Source organism: Lytechinus pictus, chromosome 11 (genome assembly GCF_037042905.1).
Source record: "Lytechinus pictus isolate F3 Inbred chromosome 11, Lp3.0, whole genome shotgun sequence".
NCBI lineage: Eukaryota > Metazoa > Echinodermata > Echinoidea > Temnopleuroida > Toxopneustidae > Lytechinus > Lytechinus pictus.
Genome location: NC_087255.1, coordinates 27,201,198 through 27,229,041, shown reverse-complemented (window position 1 = coordinate 27,229,041; position 27,844 = coordinate 27,201,198). Strand labels below are relative to the sequence as shown.

The following is a 27,844-nucleotide window of genomic DNA, read 5'->3' as shown; positions in this document are numbered from 1 at the left end:
ATGGGGCAATCTAATAAGCAGTCATGAAAAAGAAGCTTATGTCACTACGTAAACAATAATAAATCGAAGTGCGAGGAAATATATTTGGTGTATATTGACTTGAAAACGGGAGGTTTTAGTACAACAGGATTATATATCTTGTTAAACAGACAATGCGAGCGCCAGGAACAATGAAGACATAGGCCCTGAGCAAATTATGTTTCTTAAAGTTACGAATTTTTGAATTTTTGTATTTTCATGTATAACATAATTATAATATAATATATTATAATAAACAATAATTTCTTCTTTCCCACTACGTTTCTTTCCCTTTCTCCCTCTTTTTCTCCTTTTCCCCGTTTTTTTTTTTTTTGGCCAGCCGATTGGCACGTGCCCCCCCCCATGCCCCCCCCCCGTAGTTACGCCACTGATACGGAGCATACAATCTGCTTATCTGACACCAGTTATCATCATCCATAAGGCTGTTTAGACGTTAAAGAAGATTTACGAGATAGCTTTATGTTTATGGTGGGTCATTCTAATGGGGATGTAGCAAAACTGTCAGAAATGCTACGTTTCAAGCAATTTGCGATTTTCTATAAAGTAGCTCTTTTAAGTAACAATCTGAAATATCTTCATGTGATTAGGAAATCACAACGAATTGTGAGATAAAAGTAAAATCAAGAATCAGACTTGCCTGGACGGAATAATTTGTGTCCGGCCGAAGATCAGGGATTATCACCGAAAACCTTTGATTGATGTCAGAGCATTGACCATCTCCACACGTAAAGCTAACATTCCTGACTATAGGTGTGACACTACTATCATCCGTCTCCCAATAGAGAACGTAATAACCTATTATCCTTCCCAGAGGAGGGTTTGGTGACATCCATTCCACTGTGATGCTCTCCTGGTCTGAAGCTGGAAGATTTACTCGTATGGGTGGTCCAGGCTCTGCCATTAATAAGTCATGTATAAAAGTCACAAAAATAATCACACACTACTAGGTGAAAGGTGGTTTTAAATATCATGCAAAAATAGATAGTAGGTTTTATTTTGTTTAGAATATGCCAACAATTATATCTTAACTAAACTTCTAGAGCACGATACGATATTCACTTTGCATGAAGAATTAACTATTACTTAAAGGTCAAGTCCAACCCAGAAAAATGATATCTTGAATAAATAGAGAAAAACCAAACTAGCAAAACGCTAAAAATTTCATGAGAATTTCTTGAAAGTGCATGAAGTCCTGAAAAGGACTGTAAACCAGACGAGATGAGCTGAATATGGCTTGAGTAGCGATGATTTAAGGAGTAGCAGGTTGAAGTAAAAAGAGGTTACTCGACGTTTCGGTCAAGTTGACTGTCCGTCTTCAACCTAAATCAGTTATAAAATTGCACTAAATAATTGCTCTATGCAAGGATGCTTGACGAATTATAAGACAGCTTCCCGGCGACAAATTTGAAAATGCCCATTGTAAGTAAACCTTGTGTTTTCCAGATGCCCTTTTGTTTCAGTGGCTAAACTGGCATGAAAATTGTCATAATTATATATTTAAAGCTAGAAAATAATGCAAAATTAAATATCATCTAAACAAAGGATTTAAAACTATTGTCTTAATTAAAGTGTCCCATTTACCCCACATGGCCGGGGTAAATGGTACGCACCAAATCCAGGTGGGAATATATGCTTTGTCATTTTTTTTTTCAACATTTCAATTGATGTTTTAGTTTGAAGTAATGCTTACATTTCATATGAAGGCAGTCTTTGAGGAATATTTTGACATATTTTTCTGAGTTCTAAACAATGTTGGTGTAATTTTTATACATCCAGCTTACTGATTACATAATTTATTATTTTTTATTTTAATGTAGCTGTGCAGGCCGATATAGCTTCACCTTGCCAAGAAGAAAGAAAGACTTGACTCCAAGTCAGGGGAAGTGGAGTGCAGAGTCCATGGAAGCTGCAGTTAAAGCTGTTACGGAGCAAAATGTTGGCATCCGGAAAGCGGTAGCTACTCATGGTGTGCAGCGACGACTGCGAAGTGGAAAAACTGACATGTCAGCTTCAAGGCCTCAAGTTCTTACAAGTGCACAAGAAAAGGATCGAGCTCCATATATGATCACATTTTTTATATGGAGAGTATTGGTCTTGGCCTGACTGATGATGTCTGCAGATTGGCGCTTGAGATGGCATTAGATGAAGGGATTACTCATCCTTTCAATACTGATAAGAGAGCGGGATACGACTGGTATGTTGGATTCAAGAAACGCAACCCTGACTTGTTACTTCGACAGCCAGAAGCACTCTCTGCCGCTTGTGCATCAATGCTGAATCAAACGGTCATTGACAAACATTAAAAAAAAACTTGGAGATCTGTTGAAGTCAACTGGGCTAGGAAACAAACCCAGCTCAAATCTATAATGTTGATGAAACAGGATTTAGTCTGGTATGTGCCATCGAAAATTTGGCACAGAAGGGGAAGAAAACGATAAACGCTCAAACGAGTGGAGGGGAGAAAACGTCTCAGTTTTGATATGTGCAAATGCAATCGGTCAACCTCTTCCTCCTTTCGTGATTTTCAAAGGTCATCGATTGAATTCTGGTCTTGCAAATAATGCACCAGCTGAAATATTATTTGCTTTGAGTAAGAGCTCTTTCATTGATGCGGAGCTGTTTGAAACCTAGTTTGAGAAGCAGTTCCTGGCCAAGATACCCTCATCAAGACCAGTGATACTCGTTCTCGATGGTAACAGCTCACACCTAACACTGACACCCTCAAGCTCGCCAAAGCAAACTCAATTCATGTTTTCTGTTTGCCACCTCATGCCTCCGACCAAACACAGCCATTGGACAAGGCAGTTTTCAGATCAATGAAGGCTAGCTATAAACACCGATGTCAAGTATTCATGCGGGACAATCCAAATAAAATCATCACGCGGTATGAATTCTGTGAAATATTCAGGGAGGAGTACAATAGAGAACTGGCGATGGCAAATGTCATCAGTGGATTTAAAGCCACAGGAGTGTATCCCCTACAACCCCAGTGCCATAAGTGCTGAGCACTTGCAGCAGTCTTCTATCGAGAGTTTGAGACCCATCTGGAAAGAGAAATTCCGGATCCAGATGAGTCACGAGAGATAGGCCAAGAGGATGGAGAGCCTCAACCAGCATCAGGCAAAGTGCAGTTGGCCCAGTCAGATGATCAGATCTCCGAACCTTCTGCAACAACTGATACAGCTACGGACCGTCCAATTAAGTACGTCTGCTGATTGTAGTTCGAGTGTTCCTGTTTCAACGCTTCATTCAAAGCCCTCTCCGTCATTTCCTGAAACCCCCAAAAGACCCCTCATCCAGAAAACACTGAAGTGCACCAAAAAATCAAGGTGTGTAACCGAGTCAAGGGTAATGACAGCTGACGAAATTATCGAAGAGATCGATGGAGAAGAAGCAAAAAACAGAAAGAAGAGCAAGATGGACTGAAGGAAGTACGAAAACAGGCAAGAGAAAAAAGGAAGAGGACCGTGAAAAGGAAAAACAAGAAAAGCTAGTTGTTAGATTAGTTAAACATCACAAAAAATCAAGGCAAACAAAACATAAAGATACAATCTCAAAAGTCTGTAGAGCCTAAAAAATCAATGGAAGACGAGAGAAAAGAAACTCAAAAGTACTGTAGTGGATGTAATTCCTTCTACTTCGATGATGAAACTGATTATGACGGTTGGTGGCCGTGCACTGGATGTGCTCGCTACTGGCATGAAACATGTACTGGACTATGGAAGATCTCTAATTTAGAGAACTTTCAATGTGAAGAGTGTGACAAATGATTAATCATGTTAATAGAACAATGGTTGTCTGCTAAATAGCGTAGGCCTATATGCATGTTCATGTATATTTTTTGATTTATTATAAATATATATACCATGTTTACGTAGCTTACTTCTTTCCCTATTTATCTTTGTTATGAATGACCAATATTCTACCTATGAGTTTGTTTTAAGTAATATCTCAAGTTGAAAGATCGGGTGAATTATCTTAACCCAAGATTTCTAACTTTGGACTACCACAAGGCTCGGTTATTGGTCCTGTAGGTTATTCAGTGTATACACTTTTGACCCTAAAACTGCAGGAGACCTTGGAAATGCCCTTGATAAACTGCAGAGATGCATACTTGACATCAAACAGTGGATGGCTGTAAACTAATTAAATCTGGAAGACACGGAAACTGAATTTTTCATAGCTACCTCCCCACACAATTTGAGGAAATTGCCTGATATTCAACTTGAAATTGGTGATCTTCGTATTAATCCTTCAGAAAAAAAATTAAGAACCTAGGAGTATATCTTGATAAACATATGACTATGAATGATCATATTTCCACAGTTTGTTGTAGTGTCACATATCATTTGAGGAACATTACTAGAATTCGTAGGTTTATTGATCAGTCAACTGCTAACCATGTCATACGCTCCCTTATCCTTTCTCGTCTTGATTTCTGTAATGGTCTTCTTTCTTCAATACCAGTGGCTCACATCAATCGTCTCCAGCACCTCCAGTATTGGGCTGCCGTCTTATTTTTGAAGTCCGCCGTGACACACCTCCTAAACCCCTGTTACTTAATTTACACTGGCTTCCTATTAGACAACGGATTATTTTTTAAGTTACTTCTTTTTGTATACAAATTACTCTATAACATAGCCCCAAAATACTTGTGTGATTGTTTAGAAATTTATGTCCCTGGTAGAAGAACTAGATCCTCTGAAGACCCACTTAAATTTACATATCTAACTAAAAGAAACAGACCGGAGATAGAACATTCACTGTTGCATCCTTAATGGAATGGAACTTCCTCTCACAATAAGACAATCCCCAACAATTAAGTCATTTTAGAAGTCCCTTAAAACTGTTTTGTTATAGGCAACTGCCTTAATTTAATATGTCATTCTGATGTTTTGTTTGTATAAATAAGTTAACTGAAATTGTGAGCGCTTTGGCATGTTTGGGCCATGTGGGAAAAGCGCGTAATAAGTATTATTATGAGTAAGTCGTATTCCTTTTAAAATTTTGTTTCCAGTCTTTCTGTCGTCGTTTCTCTTCTTCCGGAGGAAAAAAATCGTTCGGGGTATGATTCGCGTGCGACAAAATGCAAATCAGACAGAATTATCATACCAATACCTATTCCAGTATATCATAAGTCGTATATGATATATGAATCCCTTTCGTTTCCAGTCTTAATACAGGTCTTATTATCGTCCTCACTCTTCCTCCAGAGAAATAAAAATCGCTCGCACGGTAAAACTTCGCGCGACGAAAATGCAAATTATCATATATTAAAAACTAGTCTAGATCAAGGCAATCGGCGTCATTGAATACTCGCCTCAACCTTAAAATTCGTGTGTTTGTGACCAATAACTTCAGTTCAGTCGTTTCTCTTCTTCCGGAGGAAAAAAATCGTTCGGGGTATGATTCGCGTGCGACAAAATGCAAATCAGACAGAATTATCATACCAATACCTATTCCAGTATATCATAAGTCGTATATGATATATGAATCCCTTTCGTTTCCAGTCTTAATACAGGTCTTATTATCGTCCTCACTCTTCCTCCAGAGAAATAAAAATCGCTCGCACGAAAATGCAAATTATCATATATTAAAAACTAGTCTAGATCAAGGCAATCGGCGTCATTGAATACTCGCCTCAACCTTAAAATTCGTGTGTTTGTGACCAATAACTTCAGTTCAGTCGTTTCTCTTCTTCCGGAGGAAAAAAATCGTTCGGGGTATGATTCGCGTGCGACAAAATGCAAATCAGACAGAATTATCATACCAATACCTATTCCAGTATATCATAAGTCGTATATGATATATGAATCCCTTTCGTTTCCAGTCTTAATACAGGTCTTATTATCGTCCTCACTCTTCCTCCAGAGAAATAAAAATCGCTCGCACGGTAAAACTTCGCGCGACGAAAATGCAAATTATCATATATTAAAAACTAGTCTAGATCAAGGCAATCGGCGTCATTGAATACTCGCCTCAACCTTAAAATTCGTGTGTTTGTGACCAATAACTTCAGTTCAGTACCTCACGATCAAAATCGAGTGTGCGGAGAGAGAAGTGCATGTTGGAGTAAATAAGAGATAACGATGTGGGATGTACAAAAAAATCAACAGAAATCAGGTCAAATATGTGGAATGTGATTATGTTAAAACAGTAGTCCAAATTCGCGTGTTTGTTATGTTAAAACAGTAGTCCAGTACATTTTATTTAAGGCACTTGCCGGCTTATTAAAACGAAACTCGAATTTCAATTTCACTTTGTCTTCCCAGCGTGTTTGTCCCATTGAAGACACCGTTAGAAAAAAATTGCATCGAAATCCAAAACACGAGTGATTCCACACGCGCACGCGACCCGACTGATTAGTATAAGCCGATATTATCATATAACACTTTTTGTCTGAAGATCCATAGAGCTGCGATATTACCACGGCTTGAGCTACCACTTTTTCAACGGCGTTCGTTGCAATCATGGAGCTAATCCTACTAGCACACTGTGGATAAATTACCTGCTGAAGGAAACACGCAATGGTTAAGATTCGAACCCACGACCCTCTGTTCAAGAGGCGAGAGTCAAAACCACTACACCACGACGCGCCCAAAATTATATAGTAAAAAAAGTAAAGTTAAAGGCATACATGAATATGAAAGGAAATGTTATCTTTTCTTTCATAACACCTTTTTTCATCATCCGTTCTCTGCCATGCATGATTCGCACATATAAGTTGACTAATAAGGCGCACCATAGCCTATAATTTAGTCGGAGGCTTTAGTTATTGTCTTTGCTGTTATGCTGAATGCAAGCTATACGTCTGATGTGGCAAAGACTACGAATTGTGAAATGGCCGCTTCACAATTCGTAGTCTTTGCCACATCAGACGTATCGCTTGCGTTCACCATAACAGCAAAGACAATAACTGCAGCCTCCGCCTAGATTATAGGCTAGGGGCACCAGAAACCGCGTTAAAATATGCAGTTGTTTACTAATATACAAAACCAGCATAGCGGCATTTACATATTTGTAATGTATGGTTACAGTCAATCCATGACTACAGTTGATGTGTTCCTACCAAAGCTTCAAATTATTGGATAAAACCAATACCAATAGAAAGAATTTGCATTTCACTCTTGTTTAGTCTTACTTGCTTCTTCAGTCCGTGCCCAAAACTCTGGAGAATAACTGGCCCCTGGTAGTTCATAGTTCCATGCTCTGATTCTGATACTGTAATTTGAATATGGGATGAGGCCATCTATTGTTGTCTGGGGTCTTGTACTATCCGACACATTACTTTGATGTACTAAGCCTCCTGAAAATGAACAAGATTCCACTGATAAAGTCGATCGTAGGTATTAGCATATAGAAATCATAACTAAAAACAATTCAAAATAGTACTTGTATGACAACAGCAATTCATGGTGATGAAAAACAATTGTGCCCTATTTGTGGAGGTTTTCAAAAGATATACAATATCTATTCGGAAAGGGAAGGAAAAGAAAATCAAAATCATGTTCCTGAAATAAATTATTTCAAAAGAAAGTTTTCTTCGACAATCTGTGCCTTTGTCATATATAGGCCTGAAATAGTAACGAAAATTGCTTACAAACGGGATTCCAAGTATTGAAATTCAATGAATACTAACAGATTAGACGAACACCACTTTTCTAGGATTCAATGATGGAAACATCCATAAATTTGAAACGCATTGCCTTGCACACTAATTCGACTGCAAAAGATGACTTGTCAGGCATTTTTGAAACCCACATGTGATGATAATGTAGGGCATGGATATATTTTTTGTCGATCCCACTCATAAAAACATTTCTTTGATTGCACCGCTGAAGACTCTAATCAATTTTCAGCGTCCCCAAGATTTCATTACCTGTTGAATTGGATAGGATAACATCGTAGCTGGTAATTGGTCCATTTCGATAACCACAATCTGGTTTATCCCAAGTAAAGGTAATACTTCGTTTCCTGGTGCCAGTTGAATGGACATTAGTTGGAGGACCAGATGGATCTATAAATAAAGAAATCAATGCATTTCTGATTTACCTTTTTCTCTTCGAGACAAAGCATCCTGCTACCTTATAACTTTATGTGTGTGTGCAATAATCATTTTTGTATAAGGTTAAAAAAGACTAATTAAGAGTTTGAAAGATTCCTTTTTTAAGAGAAGGTAAGAGAAGGTGCAATTTAGTTCATGATCATGATGGTAAGCTTTCTTCTTGAGTTGATTCAATCGAGTAGGTCCATAATTTGAAGAATCATATGGGTTTTATGTATCGCAGCATACAGTGGATGATAAATGTGACTTGGTCCTATCTGATGTCAAATCTTTTGTCCTAAACTTTTATACAATTATGGTGTTCCAAAGTGATGATGTCACATTTTCATCCATTTCAGCATTTTATACTATACCTAAGCAGAGCATGATGGAAAAACATGTACAACTTACATGTAAGTTTGGTGAGAATCGGTCAACATGGTGGAAAGGGGCCCAAAATATGACCTCTAGAATACATAGCCCAAAGGAAATCAATGTGTTATTGGCACGGTTCAATTGGGCTCATTACGTATTCATGTGAATATATCTTGGACCCATTCCCACCAAATTTGGATGTAGAGAATTGTTCATGCTGATGACGACACACTTTGGTAGTCTTGAGTTGCTTTTTTTGTGCATGTATTTCTTTTTAAGGTAAATTTTCAAATTCGCACACATTTGTAAAACAAGAACATGATAGTGTTTTACAAATAGTAGGGATAAAGTTTCTTTCTCTGGGGCAGTCAATAGGAGATCAATACCAGTTTCTTTTTTAGTTGAATATAAATCTAAAAAATAGGCAATAATTGGTCCTGCCCACAGGCATATTCACACTACATTCTCAGCCCTGCTGGGCCACACCCTCCCTCACGCACACCCACATTTTCGTGTACATCCAAATAAATATGTAAGGAACAGATTCTTACCTTTTAAACCGTCACTCTCCCTTCAGCTGGATCAACACACAAATCACCACACACATGCACAGACACCCTTCCCACACACAAACACACACACAATACTTACATGAATGTCCTGTGACAGCTTTTCGAGAATCGGAATTACCGTAGCCGCTGCTTGTTTTGGCTCTCACAAACACCATATATTCAGAGTTTGGACGTAACTCCAGAATGTTGAAGGTGAAGGTTGATCCATTGACAGACCCTGCTGAAGTTAGGCCTAATTGAGGCTGGCTGGGTATATCCTCACACATATCGCCTTGATAAATATAATACTGGATTTGATAGTGTGTGGGCTCGCATGGAGGAGAAGAAGGAGGATCCCAGGTGACTGTAAAACCTGTAGCGCCTGCGACTTCCTGATGTTTGGTAATTTGTTCAATATTGGGAATTCCAGGTTCTTGATATATTTGGTAGAAATAAGAAACAGATATTTTTTTCAGGAATAAAATTCAGAATATGTTCTCTTAATAAAGAAATTATGGAGCGTTATGGCCCAGTGGATTAGTCTTCTGACTTTGGAACAGAGGGTCGTGGGTTCGAATCCCAGCCATGGCGTAATTTCCTTCAGCAAGAAACTCATCCACTTTGTGCTGCACTCAACCCAGGTGAGATAAATGGGTACCCGGTGGGAAGAAATTCCTTGAATGCTTGAGCGCCTAGGCAGGTCAGCTAAAGCCGGGGTAACAGTAATAGCAGGGCCCGCTGGGAGAACAGTTTTCTCAACTAAAGTGGCTACCCTGGGTATATATACCTATATTATTATTATTATTATCATCATCATCATCATCAATATTATCCGACAAGTACAGACCGACCTGTACCCCGCTGTAAAACAGCGTTGATATGTTATCAACGCTGAGTAGGGTAATCCCTCCGTCTTTTTAATGATCATTTTTGTAATTGTAAATATATCTATTGTTGTTGTAATTTTTAATTGACGGAAAATAAATACAATACAATACATGTACCTGTAAGCAGTTATCCGAGGAATCCTTCTCCATATGGCCTTCCCCATCTATGTCCATTCAAGTTACACACCCTTTGCACGAGTTATCTCGTTCTCAGAGTGGAGCGGGTTAACCTTTAAATGTTGCTTAAATAAACAACTCTTTTTCCAAAAGACGTCAAAGACATTATGGTGCCTGGAATTGGCCCTTTGACACTTTTTGTGTACACATGTCCACACATAGTTACCAAGAATGCGTGCAGCATTTTTTTATTTTTTAATGTAGAATGTAGAAAGAGCACTGTCGATTTAATGATGTGCTCACTGGTATAAATGTCATGGCTGGAGATCGAACCCTGGCCTTTCATATGTCTAATCAGGCACATTATACCACTTTGCCACGATACATCCACACGCTGATGCACACTGACCTTCTGGAGAATGACACCCCCTCCCTCCCCACCGATGTAGATATGCTTGTTACTACGAGTTATGTTCATTTGAACAGGGGAAATGCCTGTCTGATGTCATGCCAACAGACATGTTTGTATAGGAAAACGCAAGAGCGGATTTATTTTTCCCAGTATATATGACATGCCTTGACACATTAATTCAGGAAACTATTCCCTTCATGCACATTACTTCACCAATACATGGAAAATGTGCAAATAACTAAAAGAAACATATTTAGACTTATAAGTGTTAGGATGTGCTAATACATAATACTTATTTGACGAACCTGATACATTTGTCTGTGCGAACTTCATAAGCCATCTACTCTTATTATAGGTGGCGGTAACTACTCTTACTCTGAAGCGATAATTGGTGCAAGCATCAAGTCCAGGGATAAGTACATAGTTAACTCGTACCGATATTTGATACCTAATATACATATTTCTGTCAGTGTCATAGAGATCATACTGGTATTCCTTTAGATCATCATGTAGGTTTTCACACGAAAGTTCATCCCACTCAAAGCGCAAGGAGTGTGTAGAAGAAGTGTGCGACACAGACTCAATTGCAGAGGGAGCTGTTAAAAAAAAACATGATTAAACATGTATATCTTTATGAAAAGGGATTAAAAAGGAAAATATAATTGGTATTGTTATTGGCTGCTGAGTCCTCAGTGTTGACATGGTAGTTGCAAAGTTACCATACCATAGTTTATGAAACAGGCACCTGATGCCAAAGAATTACCAATGAGAAGGGCTGGCAGATAATTGTCTCCGCTTTTAAATTGTTTTATTCTTTGACTGAAATTTACAGATATTTACAATATTTGCAGAAGTACATAATTCATGTTTTTAATCATTTTTGCAGCATATAACGACGTTGTTATTCTCTGAATTTTCAACAATTACTCAATAATCAATTGGCAATATCTATGTTTGTCTTCAGACGAAGTTTTTTGGGGGAGGGGGCCTTTGGGGACTGAAGCCCCCTCCCCCCCCCCCCACACACACACACATAGAAAAATTAACCACAAAGAAAAACAAATAGATGTAGGTCCTATATGTATGGATTAATGCGGTATTCTATTCATGATTTCAAGTGCTCTAAAACACTAGCGTACCTACGGGGGAGGGCAGTCTGCCCCCTGTTGCACCCACAAATGTAATAACGCCCACAAATGTAATAACGCCCACAAATGTAATAACACTTTACCCACAAATGTAATAACGCCCACAAATGTAATAACACTTTACCCACAAATGTAATAATTTTTGATCGCCCACAAATGTAATAATGACTTTACCCACAAATGTAATAAATTTGAAGGGATTTTTGGCGAATCCGTTTTAAACTAAAATCCTATAGTAATGCGTTCATATAGCACAAAAGTGCAAAGTCTTTTTTCCAGACCCGATTAATTCAAAAATTATAATATAATTTAAAATCTTTTTTCCAGACCCGGTTGTTTCAAAAATTATAATATAAGTCCAAAGTCTTTTTTTTTCCAGACAAGGTTATTTAAAAAAATATGAAATAAATCCAAACTAGGATACGATAATGATATTTCAGTGGAATGAAAATGAGAATCGAGCTTAGTCTTTTCTCCAGACCCAGTTAATTAAAACTGATGGAATTAATGTCTTTGTTGTTGTTTGAACTTACACGGTGCGTATTGTGAATATATGCGCTAAGAGTAAATTGAGAATCAGGCGTAGTCTTTCTCCACACCCGGTTACTTAAAACTAAATCCTTATAGTAGTGCGTTCATATAGCACAAAAGTGCTAAGTTTTTTTTCCAGACCTGGTTAATTAGATATTTATGACATAAGTCTAAATTAAGTCTTTTTTTCAAGACCTGGTTGTTTCAAAAATTATAATATAAGTCCAAAGTCTTTTTCCAGACCGGTTGTTTCAAACATTAAAACATAAGTCCAAAGTCTTTTTTCCAGACCCAGTTATTTCAAAAATTATAATATAAGTCCAAACTAAGATACCATAATGATATTCCAGTGGAATAAAAATAAAAATCGAGCTTAGTCTTTTATCCAAACCCAGTTATTCGAAAATTATAAATAACAATACAACAACAACAAAAACAGTATAAAGACCCCATAATCTTATTAATGCTGGATAACATGGACATATAGCATAGTCTTTCAGCCAGACCCATTTATTTTATTTCCTTCAAAATAACGCTTACAGTAATAATAAGAAAATTCCAAATCTAAGACCAAACAATCCTTCAACCTAAGAACCTGTTTTAAAAAGAGGTTTAGAGCATTGTCTTTATTCCAGACCTAATCATTAAAAAAAATTACCAAAAAAATTCTTCTAACGTAAGACTATATCATATTCTTATTCTTCTGGAATAACACGAGTTTTAAAACGTACTCTTTTCTCCAGACCCGGTTATTTAAAAAAATGAATTAAAAAAACTTCAACAGTTCAAATCTAAGACCAATCTTCAAAAGTTACACCCTTACTGGGTGTAACTGAGTGTAAAAATATGTATTTACCCCGCACCCAGTTTTTTTTTTAAATAATACTAAGACCCTTACAAAACATTGTAATAATGCATGGGTATAGCAAACATCCTTTCTCCAGACTTGGTTATTATTTGAAAAAAAAGATAGTTTTTACAAATATTCTAAAACGAATACCCAATAATCTAATTACTGTGGAATAACATGAAGATCGATTGTAGACTTTCCTCCAGACACAGTTATTTCAAGAATAAAAAAGCAATAAAACCCAACCCCAACAACGAATCTAAGAACCAACAATCCTCCAAATTAAGACCATGTAGAAAAGCACATGTTTAGAGCGTTGTCTTTATTCCAGACCCAGTCATTTAAAAAATAATTCAAACAGTCTTAAAAACACAAGACTTTGTCGTATTCTTATTCCTGTGGAATAACACGAGTATTATGCTTAGTCTTTCGTCTAGACCCGGTTATTTAAAAAATAAAGAAATATTGAAGAAAAAAAAACTAAGACCAAATTTCAAAATTAAGCCCAGTTAACATGCTTGGGTTTAGAGTGTTGTCTGTACCCCACACCCAGTTCTCTGAAAAATACAAATTAAGCGAAACTTTAATCTCAGAACTTAACCCCAGCATCTTCTAAACTATTAAAACCCTGTGATAACGCATACCACGGAAACGACAAATTAATCATAGGCGTAAATGTTCATATCTGAATAGTACGCACCTTAAAACCCAAGATAACAATAACAACGTTATTCTACATCAATGATATTGTGGGGTCTTTGTTGATATAGATAGTTTGTTTTTATTGTTTCTTATAATTTCCTATTTTGAAATAACTGAGTCTGGAACAAAGACTACACCATAGGTCTTTGTTTTGTTGTTTCAGTTAGGACTCTGGAAAAAAGACTTTGAAATTGTATTATAATTTTTGAAACAACCGGGTCTGGAAAAAAGACTTTGCACTTTTGTGCTATACGAACACATTACTATAGGGTTTTAGTTTTTAGTTACCGGGTCTGGAGAAAAGACTATGCTTGATTCTCAATTTACTCTTAGCGCATATATTCACAATATGCGCTGTATAAGTGAAAACAACAACAAAGACACTAATTCCACCAGTTTTAATTAACTGGGTCTGGAAAAAGACTAAGCTCGATTCTCATTTTTATTCCACTGGAATATCATTATCATATCTTAGTTTGGACATATTTTTTTAAATAACCGGGTCTGGAAAAAAGACTTTGGACTTATATTATAATTTTTTTTAGACAACCGGGTCTGGAAAAAAGACTTTGAACTTATATTATAATTTTTGAAACAACCGGGTATGGAAAAAAAACGTTGGACTTATATTATAATTTTTGAAACAACCGGGTCTGTAAAAAAAGACTTTGAACTTATTCTATATTTTTTGTTAAACAACCGGGTCTGGAAAAAAGACTTTGAACTTATATTATAATTTTTGAAACAACCGGGTATGGAAAAAAAACGTTGGACTTATATCATAATTTTTTTAACAACCGGGTCTGTAAAAAAAGACTTTGAACTTATATTATAATTTTTTTAACAACTTGGTCTGGAAAAAAAGACTTTGGATTATATTATATTTTCTTTATTAACCGGGTCTGGAAAAAAAGACTTTGCACTTTTGAGCTATATTAACGTATTACTATAGGATTTCAGTTTAGAACGGATTCGCCAAAAATCCCTTCAAATTTATTACATTTGTGGGTAAAGTCATTATTACATTTGTGGGCGATCAAAATTATTACATTTGTGGGTAAAGTGTTATTACATTTGTGGGCGTTATTACATTTGTGGGTAAAGTGTTATTACATTTGTGGGCGTTATTACATTTGTGGGCGATTATTACATTTGTGGGTGTAACACCCCCCCCCCCCCCGACGAGTCACAACTTATACAAAAGACATATCCCTGCCCCCCCCCCCTGACGAGCTTGAAAGACCTTTCCCCCTCCCCCTGACGAGCTCAAAGACCTTTAGTGCCCCCCCCCCCCTGACGAGCTAGCCTGACGAGCTTGAAAAACTTTTTTTTTAGCTTGTCAATTTTTTTTCTGATACGAAAACCTTTATTTTTGATTGAAGACCTTTTTTTTTGCTTGTCAAATTCCGGACTATATTGCTGGAGATCGATGAATTTCTGTGCTCGTACTTTAAAGAGCATTGGTGTATCCTGCATTTAGATGTTATTTTTGCGAGGGTACATTTAGCGACCGATGGTTGACGGTGCTAAAATTGAAAAAAGAGTACATCAGAAAAAATATAATACATAAGAGAAATCTAACTTGCTATTTGCTGAAGGTTTATATCTTCACTGTACATGGGCTTCGTTCATGTGTCAGACAACTAAATTATTTTGATAGACAATTTCTTTGCCTGGTATACCCAAACAGGCATCAAATATAAATTACTTCTGAAATAGTCAGATGCAAGAGTGTATGAAGTTCTATGTGAAAGCATCCCACATACATATGCCTGACTTCATTATAACTGTTACTTATTAATCATTAGAAGACATTTTCCAAATAGTAAGCGTATCTGATTACAAAAACGTTGTTAGTGTTGAGTAGAAATCGGAGATATATAACTTGAACTGCAATATATATATATGTATATGTGTGTATAAGTATATGGATATATTATAAATAATAATTTGAGGAGAATTCTTTTTAGTTATTTAGTTATTCATATCCACTGAGACTGATTGCAAATGATAAATGATAATCTTACAGTGCGAGTAGAAAAGAAAGTTCTGTCTAGAGTCCTTGATACAACCACCCTTTTCCCAAATAATACAGCAGTAACTACAAATATACTGCATTTTAATTACTGATTTTTAAGTGTGGGGAGGGGGGTGAACAATACCCACCTCCAGGTCCGGTATCCGTAGTTTCAGTCATCGGTTCACTCTGCCCAACACCATTAACTGCTATAACCGCAATGCTGTACCGCGAGTATGGCTCCAAACCAACTAACGTGTATCGTGTAGAGGTGGTGCTCACTTCATATTCAGTTGGTGTTGTGTCTGGTGATGGACAGGCCAGCTTTTGATAGAGGCTATAACGTATGATGAAGCTGTCAGGAGAGCATAGGCTTGATGATGACAGTTCCCAGCTGACAACAATTTGGGTGATAGATGATGACGTCTGTAAGGATTCTACACTTGCAGGTCCTAAAAACGAGTTCATTTGATACTAGTAATACAAGAAAAATGAACTTGAAATATTTTTCAAGACAATAATAAAAAAGTAGGCTTTTCAGCAATGGTCTTTTGTCTCTTGATTGCTGATGTTTCATGGGGTCTTTACCATATGGCCTTCCCCCATCTGTGTCCATTCAAGTTACACACCCTTTGCACGAGTTATCTCGTTCTCTGAGTGGAGCGGGTTAACCTTTAAATGTTGCTTAAATAAACAACTCTTTTTCCAAAAGACGTCAAAGACATTATGGTGCCTGGAATTGGCCCTTTTGACACTTTCTGTGTACACATGTCCACACATAGTTACCAAGAATGCGTGCAGCATTTTCATTTTTTAATGTAGAATAAAAGAGCACTGTCGATTTAATGATGTGCTCACTGGTATAAGTGTCATGGCTGGAGATCGAACCCTGGCCTTTCATATGTCTAATCAGGCACATTATACCACTTTGCCACGATACATCCACACGCTGATGCACAGCAGACCTTCTGGAGAATGACACCCCCTCCCTCCCCACCGATGTAGATATGCTTGTTACTACGAGTTATGTTCATTTGAACAGAGGAAATGCCTGTCTGATGTCATGCCAACAGACATGTTTGTATAGGAAAACGCAAGAGCGGATTTATTTTTCCCAGTATATATGACATGCCTTGACACATTAATTCAGGAAACTATTCCCTTCATGTACATTACTTCATCAATACATGGAAAATGTGCAAATAATAAAATAAACATATTTAGACTTATAAGTGTTAGGATGTGCTAATACGTAATACTTATTTCACGAACCTGATACATTTGTCTGTGCGAACTTCATAAGCCATCTACTCTTATTATTGGTGGCGGTAACTACTCTTACTCTGAAGCGATAATTGGTGCAAGCATCAAGTCCAGGGATAAGTACATAGTTAACTCGTACCGATATTTGATACCTAATATACATATTTCTGTCAGTGTCATAGAGATCATACTGGTATTCCTTTAGATCATCATGTAGGTTTTCACACGAAGGTTCATCCCACTCAAAGCGCAAGGAGTGTGTAAAAGAAGTGTACGACACAGACTCAATTGCAGAGGGAGCTGTTAAAAAAAACATGATTAAAAATGTATATCTTTATGAAAAGGAATAGCAAAAACAAATTACAGTGAACTTTATTTCCATCTGTCTTTGCCCATTCCCTTTAATAATGACACCACGGTAACTATGCCAAGTATTATATTGTAACTACCATGAAAAGCCTTCGTTGTTATTGGTTGCTGAGTCCTCAGTGTTGCCATGGTAGTTGCAAAGTTACCATACCATAGTTTATGAAACAGGCACCTGATGTCAAAGAATTACCAATGAGAAGAGCTGGCAGATAAATGTCTCCGCTATTCATTTGTTTTACTCTTTGACTGAAATTTACAGATGTTTACAAATATTTGCAGAAGTACAGAATTCATGTTTTTAATCATTTTTTGCAGCATATAACGACATTGTTATTCTCTGAATTTTCAAACATTACTCAATAATCAATTGGCAATATCTATGTTTGTCTTCAGACGCGGTTTTTTTTGGGGGAGAGGGGCCTTTGGGGACTGAAGCCCCCCCCCCCCACATACACATAAAAAAAATCAACCACAAAGAAAAGCAAATAGATGTAGGTCCTATATGTATGGATTAATGCGGTATTTTATTAATGATGTCAAGTGCTCTAAAATCAATGTTTTTACTATTCAAATTCGAAAATTTTCTCACTTGGTCGCTAAATGCACCCTCGCAGACTGCCTTTCAAATTTTTTTAGAATTAACGTCCCTTTATACTTCATCCACCACGAATACATACTTATGCCATAAAATTGAAGTTTTAACTCTAAAGCTATCTGTGTTCATGCACCCTAAAAAGGAAATTGGCTAGAAGTCCTGGGTAAACTTTGCGAGCTTGTATGTTCCCGTGATATCCCGTCATCTATAATCAATGCGGTGTTATTGAAATAATAAGGTCAAATGATTGTCTTACTGCCTTCTGATGTAAGCCTAATCAAAGGTTGGTCTGGACTCGGGTTACCAACTCCAAGTATTGTCTCCGCTTCTACCTATAAAAAAAGACAAGTGGCAAATAACCGGAAGTTAGAGAAAAAGAATGAGATAAGAGAATTCTGACTATGTTGTACGCCACAGGAAGTATAGAATGTAGATTTGAAATCCAAGCTCTTTCTATGACCCCGTATCTTTTGTTGATCTTATACGGAGCAGTGGCGTACCGTGGGTCACGGCATTGGGGGGGCACCCGAAAAAAAATTAGTCACTTAGTGAGCGCGCGAAGCGCGCTCAGTTGCCTGGTATACTGACTTAAACTGACCTAATAAAGATAGTTTAAGGACAGTGCCATTAAATGGATATGTATCTCACTGATCACGTAATGCGAGCGAAAGCTGACATTTTTTGATATTCAGACCCAAAAAGAGACATTATAAGCACATTTTTGTAATCATGATATGTACCTTTCTCGCTAAACAAACAGTGCGAGCGCGAAGCGCGAGCTGAAATTTTTGTATATATTGACCCCAAACAGGGACATATAAGGACTATTTTTTCAAGGAATCCATTATGAGTACACATATCTCACCATAGTCATCTAATGCGAGTGCCAAGCGCATGATGATGATGTTAGAATTACATCTAAACACATAAAGTACTTTTTGTAGTCATTGTAATCGTGATTATCATACGCATCGTCGCATCTCACTAATCAAATATTGCGAGCGCGAATTTTTGGAAATTCAGACCTGAGGAGGGGCATTCTAAGGCTTGTTTGTAGGAATTCACGAAGACTATGCGTATTTCACAAACCAAATGACGCGAGCGCGAATCACAAACTGATTTTTTTTTATTTTCAGATCAGAAAAAGGGACATTTTTAAGGACGGATTTTAGGAATTCATGAAGAGCAGACATATCTCACCAATCCACTAATGCGAACGTAAGCACGGACAGGAAATGTTTTATATTAAGACTTTAAAATGGGGCAATCTAATAAGCAGTCATGAAAAAGAAGCTTATGTCACTACGTAAACAATAATAAATCGAAGTGCGAGGAAATATATTTGGTGTATATTGACTTGAAAACGGGAGGTTTTAGTACAACAGGATTATATATCTTGTTAAACAGACAATGCGAGCGCCAGGAACAATGAAGACATAGGCCCTGAGCAAATTATGTTTCTTAAAGTTACGAATTTTTGAATTTTTGTATTTTCATGTATAACATAATTATAATATAATATATTATAATAAACAATAATTTCTTCTTTCCCACTACGTTTCTTTCCCTTTCTCCCTCTTTTTCTCCTTTTCCCCGTTTTTTTTTTTTTTGGCCAGCCGATTGGCACGTGCCCCCCCCCCATGCCCCCCCCCCCCCGTAGTTACGCCACTGATACGGAGCATACAATCTGCTTATCTGACACCAGTTATCATCATCCATAAGGCTGTTTAGACGTTAAAGAAGATTTACGAGATAGCTTTATGTTTATGGTGGGTCATTCTAATGGGGATGTAGCAAAACTGTCAGAAATGCTACGTTTCAAGCAATTTGCGATTTTCTATAAAGTAGCTCTTTTAAGTAACAATCTGAAATATCTTCATGTGATTAGGAAATCACAACGAATTGTGAGATAAAAGTAAAATCAAGAATCAGACTTGCCTGGACGGAATAATTTGTGTCCGGCCGAAGATCAGGGATTATCACCGAAAACCTTTGATTGATGTCAGAGCATTGACCATCTCCACACGTAAAGCTAACATTCCTGACTATAGGTGTGACACTACTATCATCCGTCTCCCAATAGAGAACGTAATAACCTATTATCCTTCCCAGAGGAGGGTTTGGTGACATCCATTCCACTGTGATGCTCTCCTGGTCTGAAGCTGGAAGATTTACTCGTATGGGTGGTCCAGGCTCTGCCATTAATAAGTCATGTATAAAAGTCACAAAAATAATCACACACTACTAGGTGAAAGGTGGTTTTAAATATCATGCAAAAATAGATAGTAGGTTTTATTTTGTTTAGAATATGCCAACAATTATATCTTAACTAAACTTCTAGAGCACGATACGATATTCACTTTGCATGAAGAATTAACTATTACTTAAAGGTCAAGTCCAACCCAGAAAAATGATATCTTGAATAAATAGAGAAAAACCAAACTAGCAAAACGCTAAAAATTTCATGAGAATTTCTTGAAAGTGCATGAAGTCCTGAAAAGGACTGTAAACCAGACGAGATGAGCTGAATATGGCTTGAGTAGCGATGATTTAAGGAGTAGCAGGTTGAAGTAAAAAGAGGTTACTCGACGTTTCGGTCAAGTTGACTGTCCGTCTTCAACCTAAATCAGTTATAAAATTGCACTAAATAATTGCTCTATGCAAGGATGCTTGACGAATTATAAGACAGCTTCCCGGCGACAAATTTGAAAATGCCCATTGTAAGTAAACCTTGTGTTTTCCAGATGCCCTTTTGTTTCAGTGGCTAAACTGGCATGAAAATTGTCATAATTATATATTTAAAGCTAGAAAATAATGCAAAATTAAATATCATCTAAACAAAGGATTTAAAACTATTGTCTTAATTAAAGTGTCCCATTTACCCCACATGGCCGGGGTAAATGGTACGCACCAAATCCAGGTGGGAATATATGCTTTGTCATTTTTTTTTTCAACATTTCAATTGATGTTTTAGTTTGAAGTAATGCTTACATTTCATATGAAGGCAGTCTTTGAGGAATATTTTGACATATTTTTCTGAGTTCTAAACAATGTTGGTGTAATTTTTATACATCCAGCTTACTGATTACATAATTTATTATTTTCTATTTTAATGTAGCTGTGCAGGCCGATATAGCTTCACCTTGCCAAGAAGAAAGAAAGACTGGACTCCTAGTCAGGGGAAGTGGAGTGCAGAGTCCATGGAAGCTGCAGTTAAAGCTGTTACGGAGCAAAATGTTGGCATCCGGAAAGCGGTAGCTACTCATGGTGTGCAGCGACGACTGCGAAGTGGAAAAACTGACATGTCAGCTTCAAGGCCTCAAGTTCTTACAAGTGCACAAGAAAAGGATCGAGCTCCATATATGATCACATTTTTTATATGGAGAGTATTGGTCTTGGCCTGACTGATGATGTCTGCAGATTGGCGCTTGAGATGGCATTAGATGAAGGGATTACTCATCCTTTCAATACTGATAAGAGAGCGGGATACGACTGGTATGTTGGATTCAAGAAACGCAACCCTGACTTGTTACTTCGACAGCCAGAAGCACTCTCTGCCGCTTGTGCATCAATGCTGAATCAAACGGTCATTGACAAACATTAAAAAAAAACTTGGAGATCTGTTGAAGTCAACTGGGCTAGGAAACAAACCCAGCTCAAATCTATAATGTTGATGAAACAGGATTTAGTCTGGTATGTGCCATCGAAAATTTGGCACAGAAGGGGAAGAAAACGATAAACGTTCAAACGAGTGGAGGGGAGAAAACGTCTCAGTTTTGATATGTGCAAATGCAATCGGTCAACCTCTTCCTCCTTTCGTGATTTTCAAAGGTCATCGATTGAATTCTGGTCTTGCAAATAATGCACCAGCTGAAATATTATTTGCTTTGAGTAAGAGCTCTTTCATTGATGCGGAGCTGTTTGAAACCTAGTTTGAGAAGCAGTTCCTGGCCAAGATACCCTCATCAAGACCAGTGATACTCGTTCTCGATGGTAACAGCTCACACCTAACACTGACACCCTCAAGCTCGCCAAAGCAAACTCAATTCATGTTTTCTGTTTGCCACCTCATGCCTCCGACCAAACACAGCCATTGGACAAGGCAGTTTTCAGATCAATGAAGGCTAGCTATAAACACCGATGTCAAGTATTCATGCGGGACAATCCAAATAAAATCATCACGCGGTATGAATTCTGTGAAATATTCAGGGAGGAGTACAATAGAGAACTGGCGATGGCAAATGTCATCAGTGGATTTAAAGCCACAGGAGTGTATCCCCTACAACCCCAGTGCCATAAGTGCTGAGCACTTGCAGCAGTCTTCTATCGAGAGTTTGAGACCCATCTGGAAAGAGAAATTCCGGATCCAGATGAGTCACGAGAGATAGGCCAAGAGGATGGAGAGCCTCAACCAGCATCAGGCAAAGTGCAGTTGGCCCAGTCAGATGATCAGATCTCCGAACCTTCTGCAACAACTGATACAGCTACGGACCGTCCAATTAAGTACGTCTGCTGATTGTAGTTCGAGTGTTCCTGTTTCAACGCTTCATTCAAAGCCCTCTCCGTCATTTCCTGAAACCCCCAAAAGACCCCTCATCCAGAAAACACTGAAGTGCACCAAAAAATCAAGGTGTGTAACCGAGTCAAGGGTAATGACAGCTGACGAAATTATCGAAGAGATCGATGGAGAAGAAGCAAAAAACAGAAAGAAGAGCAAGATGGACTGAAGGAAGTACGAAAACAGGCAAGAGAAAAAAGGAAGAGGACCGTGAAAAGGAAAAACAAGAAAAGCTAGTTGTTAGATTAGTTAAACATCACAAAAAATCAAGGCAAACAAAACATAAAGATACAATCTCAAAAGTCTGTAGAGCCTAAAAAATCAATGGAAGACGAGAGAAAAGAAACTCAAAAGTACTGTAGTGGATGTAATTCCTTCTACTTCGATGATGAAACTGATTATGACGGTTGGTGGCCGTGCACTGGATGTGCTCGCTACTGGCATGAAACATGTACTGGACTATGGAAGATCTCTAATTTAGAGAACTTTCAATGTGAAGAGTGTGACAAATGATTAATCATGTTAATAGAACAATGGTTGTCTGCTAAATAGCGTAGGCCTATATGCATGTTCATGTATATTTTTTGATTTATTATAAATATATATACCATGTTTACGTAGCTTACTTCTTTCCCTATTTATCTTTGTTATGAATGACCAATATTCTACCTATGAGTTTGTTTTAAGTAATATCTCAAGTTGAAAGATCGGGTGAATTATCTTAACCCAAGATTTCTAACTTTGGACTACCACAAGGCTCGGTTATTGGTCCTGTAGGTTATTCAGTGTATACACTTTTGACCCTAAAACTGCAGGAGACCTTGGAAATGCCCTTGATAAACTGCAGAGATGCATACTTGACATCAAACAGTGGATGGCTGTAAACAAATTAAATCTGGAAGACACGGAAACTGAATTTTTCATAGCTACCTCCCCACACAATTTGAGGAAATTGCCTGATATTCAACTTGAAATTGGTGATCTTCGTATTAATCCTTCAGAAAAAAAATTAAGAACCTAGGAGTATATCTTGATAAACATATGACTATGAATGATCATATTTCCACAGTTTGTTGTAGTGTCACATATCATTTGAGGAACATTACTAGAATTCGTAGGTTTATTGATCAGTCAACTGCTAACCATGTCATACGCTCCCTTATCCTTTCTCGTCTTGATTTCTGTAATGGTCTTCTTTCTTCAATACCAGTGGCTCACATCAATCGTCTCCAGCACCTCCAATATTGGGCTGCCGTCTTATTTTTGAAGTCCGCCGTGACACACCTCCTAAACCCCTGTTACTTAATTTACACTGGCTTCCTATTAGACAACGGATTATTTTTTAAGTTACTTCTTTTTGTATACAAATTACTCTATAACATAGCCCCAAAATACTTGTGTGATTGTTTAGAAATTTATGTCCCTGGTAGAAGAACTAGATCCTCTGAAGACCCACTTAAATTTACATATCTAACTAAAAGAAACAGACCGGAGATAGAACATTCACTGTTGCATCCTTAATGGAATGGAACTTCCTCTCACAATAAGACAATCCCCAACAATTAAGTCATTTTAGAAGTCCCTTAAAACTGTTTTGTTATAGGCAACTGCCTTAATTTAATATGTCATTCTGATGTTTTGTTTGTATAAATAAGTTAACTGAAATTGTGAGCGCTTTGGCATGTTTGGGCCATGTGGGAAAAGCGCGTAATAAGTATTATTATGAGTAAGTCGTATTCCTTTTAAAATTTTGTTTCCAGTCTTTCTGTCGTCGTTTCTCTTCTTCCGGAGGAAAAAAATCGTTCGGGGTATGATTCGCGTGCGACAAAATGCAAATCAGACAGAATTATCATACCAATACCTATTCCAGTATATCATAAGTCGTATATGATATATGAATCCCTTTCGTTTCCAGTCTTAATACAGGTCTTATTATCGTCCTCACTCTTCCTCCAGAGAAATAAAAATCGCTCGCACGGTAAAACTTCGCGCGACGAAAATGCAAATTATCATATATTAAAAACTAGTCTAGATCAAGGCAATCGGCGTCATTGAATACTCGCCTCAACCTTAAAATTCGTGTGTTTGTGACCAATAACTTCAGTTCAGTACCTCACGATCAAAATCGAGTGTGCGGAGAGAGAAGTGCATGTTGGAGTAAATAAGAGATAACGATGTGGGATGTACAAAAAAATCAACAGAAATCAGGTCAAATATGTGGAATGTGATTATGTTAACAAAGTAGTCAAAATTCGCGTGTTTGTTATGTTAAAACAGTAGTCCAGTACATTTTATTTAAGGCACTTGCCGGCTTATTAAAACGAAACTCGAATTTCAATTTCACTTTGTCTTCCCAGCGTGTTTGTCCCATTGAAGACACCGTTAGAAAAAAATTGCATCGAAATCCAAAACACGAGTGATTCCACACGCGCACGCGACCCGACTGATTAGTATAAGCCGATATTATCATATAACACTTTTTGTCTGAAGATCCATAGAGCTGCGATATTACCACGGCTTGAGCTACCACTTTTTCAACGGCGTTCGTTGCAATCAAGGAGCTAATCCTACTAGCACACTGTGGATAAATTACCTGCTGAAGGAAACACGCAATGGTTAAGATTCGAACCCACGACCCTCTGTTCAAGAGGCGAGAGTCAAAACCACTACACCACGACGCGCCCAAAATTATATAGTAAAAAAAGTAAAGTTAAAGGCATACATGAATATGAAAGGAAATGTTATCTTTTCTTTCATAACACCTTTTTTCATCATCCGTTCTCTGCCATGCATGATTCGCACATATAAGTTGACTAATAAGGCGCACCATAGCCTATAATTTAGTCGGAGGCTTTAGTTATTGTCTTTGCTGTTATGCTGAATGCAAGCTATACGTCTGATGTGGCAAAGACTACGAATTGTGAAATGGCCGCTTCACAATTCGTAGTCTTTGCCACATCAGACGTATCGCTTGCGTTCACCATAACAGCAAAGACAATAACTGCAGCCTCCGCCTAGATTATAGGCTAGGGGCACCAGAAACCGCGTTAAAATATGCAGTTGTTTACTAATATACAAAACCAGCATAGCGGCATTTACATATTTGTAATGTATGGTTACAGTCAATCCATGACTACAGTTGATGTGTTCCTACCAAAGCTTCAAATTATTGGATAAAACCAATACCAATAGAAAGAATTTGCATTTCACTCTTGTTTAGTCTTACTTGCTTCTTCAGTCCGTGCCCAAAACTCTGGAGAATAACTGGCCCCTGGTAGTTCATAGTTCCATGCTCTGATTCTGATACTGTAATTTGAATATGGGATGAGGCCATCTATTGTTGTCTGGGGTCTTGTACTATCCGACACATTACTTTGATGTACTAAGCCTCCTGAAAATGAACAAGATTCCACTGATAAAGTCGATCGTAGGTATTAGCATATAGAAATCATAACTAAAAACAATTCAAAATAGTACTTGTATGACAACAGCAATTCATGGTGATGAAAAACAATTGTGCCCTATTTGTGGAGGTTTTCAAAAGATATACAATATCTATTCGGAAAGGGAAGGAAAAGAAAATCAAAATCATGTTCCTGAAATAAATTATTTCAAAAGAAAGTTTTCTTCGACAATCTGTGCCTTTGTCATATATAGGCCTGAAATAGTAACGAAAATTGCTTACAAACGGGATTCCAAGTATTGAAATTCAATGAATACTAACAGATTAGACGAACACCACTTTTCTAGGATTCAATGATGGAAACATCCATAAATTTGAAACGCATTGCCTTGCACACTAATTCGACTGCAAAAGATGACTTGTCAGGCATTTTTGAAACCCACATGTGATGATAATGTAGGGCATGGATATATTTTTTTGTCGATCCCACTCATAAAAACATTTCTTTGATTGCACCGCTGAAGACTCTAATCAATTTTCAAAGTCCCCATGATTTTATTACCTGTTGAATTGGATAGAATAACGTCGTAGCTTGTAATTGGTCCATTTCGATAACCACAATCTGGTTTATCCCAAGTAAAGGTAATACTTCGTTTCCTGGTGCCAGTTGAAAGGATATTTGTAGGAGGACCAGATGGATCTATAAAAAGGAAGGAAGACTAATTTATTTTATTTTCCTACTCATCCTTATCTCGTTCCCCTGTTTATATATTTTTTTAATCAATACATTTTTCTGATTTACCCTTTTCTCGGTTTTTTTCCAAGAGGCAGCAATTTTGTCCAGGCTTTCTTCTTGAATTGATATAATCTTGTAGGTTCATGATTTGGTGAAACATTGGTTTTGTATAGGGGAAGGCGGGTAATTAGATGAACATTTTTGCTTTTTGCATGTTAGAACTGATATGACTAATAATCTTGTAGAAATAAGTAGTTTGCCTTTAAATTTAATTCTTGGGAAACATTTTTTTACCAATATATAACATTGTACCCCTACACTGAAAGTCACTGTCACCTTTGAAATAAAAGGGTCGAATAGCTCAACTTGCCCCACCCCTTTGGTGAGTTGAGCCTCGTTCTGGGATAAGTTGAGCCACAAAAACTATGAAAAAAGGGAAATTAGATCCATCACGGATGGTTTGCTACGTAGTTGTCTACGTTTTCTTAGCTGATTTTGATGAACTTGTAAATATAACTTTTTACTAGTTCTTCCAAAGTCCTTCTACTCGGAGATTTCAATATTCATGTGGACATTCCAAGTGAACCTGAGGCAAAGTAGTTTCTCTCATCTCTTGATGAAGCAGGCCTTCGCCGACACATCCAGGGCCCTACCCACAGGTGTGGCCAGACGCTGGATCTGATTATTTCTGAGGACAATGACGATTACTTCCTGAATTCCTGCTGGATTCGAGAGAAGTACTATTCTGATCATCATTATCTTGGCTGTGTACTTGACGTGGCAAAACCAAAGCTACCGACTGTGACCTCTGTTTCTCGTAATTTCCGTAGCCTCGATCAACAAGGATTCTCTATACTCTGAGATAGCTGAAGCATTTGTTGACTTTCCTTTTCAAGGTACTGCAGATGAACAAGTTATATTTTACAACAATGCAATCTCTACAGTACTGGTTACCCTGTGTCCAGCCACCAAAAGGACCCACAAATTTCGTTCTCATCCTCCATGGTATAGTGATGAGGTTTATGCAGCGAGACGTACAAGACGAAGACTAGAAAACATGTGGCTGAATCGCACCACTAATAATCGCGAGAAATACCTGAACCAGATCCACACGATAGACAAGTTGGTCAAACAAGCAAAGTCATCATTCTACAACGACCAACTAATTGATGCTGATACTAAGAAAATATTTGGCGCTCTGAATGTGCTCTTGGACAGGTATCCGAAAATCGTTCCAGGACATGGCT

At 37.6% G+C, this 27,844-nt stretch overlaps 1 protein-coding gene across 1 annotated transcript; it reads right to left on the bottom strand.

Annotated features, from left to right (window-relative positions):
- Window positions 1-622: 622 nt before the first annotated feature.
- On the bottom strand, window positions 623-27,350 carry LOC135156045 (receptor-type tyrosine-protein phosphatase F-like). Its single transcript, XM_064107075.1, has 12 exons — window positions 27,251-27,350; window positions 26,424-26,561; window positions 25,685-25,849; window positions 19,797-20,095; window positions 18,157-18,232; window positions 16,946-17,236; window positions 15,823-16,125; window positions 10,731-11,021; window positions 9,110-9,442; window positions 7,919-8,056; window positions 7,181-7,345; window positions 623-933 (listed from the first exon to the last, which is right to left on the bottom strand). Exons 1-12 carry the CDS (start codon window positions 27,348-27,350, stop codon window positions 623-625), a joined length of 2,610 nt encoding a protein of 869 aa, XP_063963145.1.
- Between the last annotated feature and the right edge of the window lie 494 nt (window positions 27,351-27,844).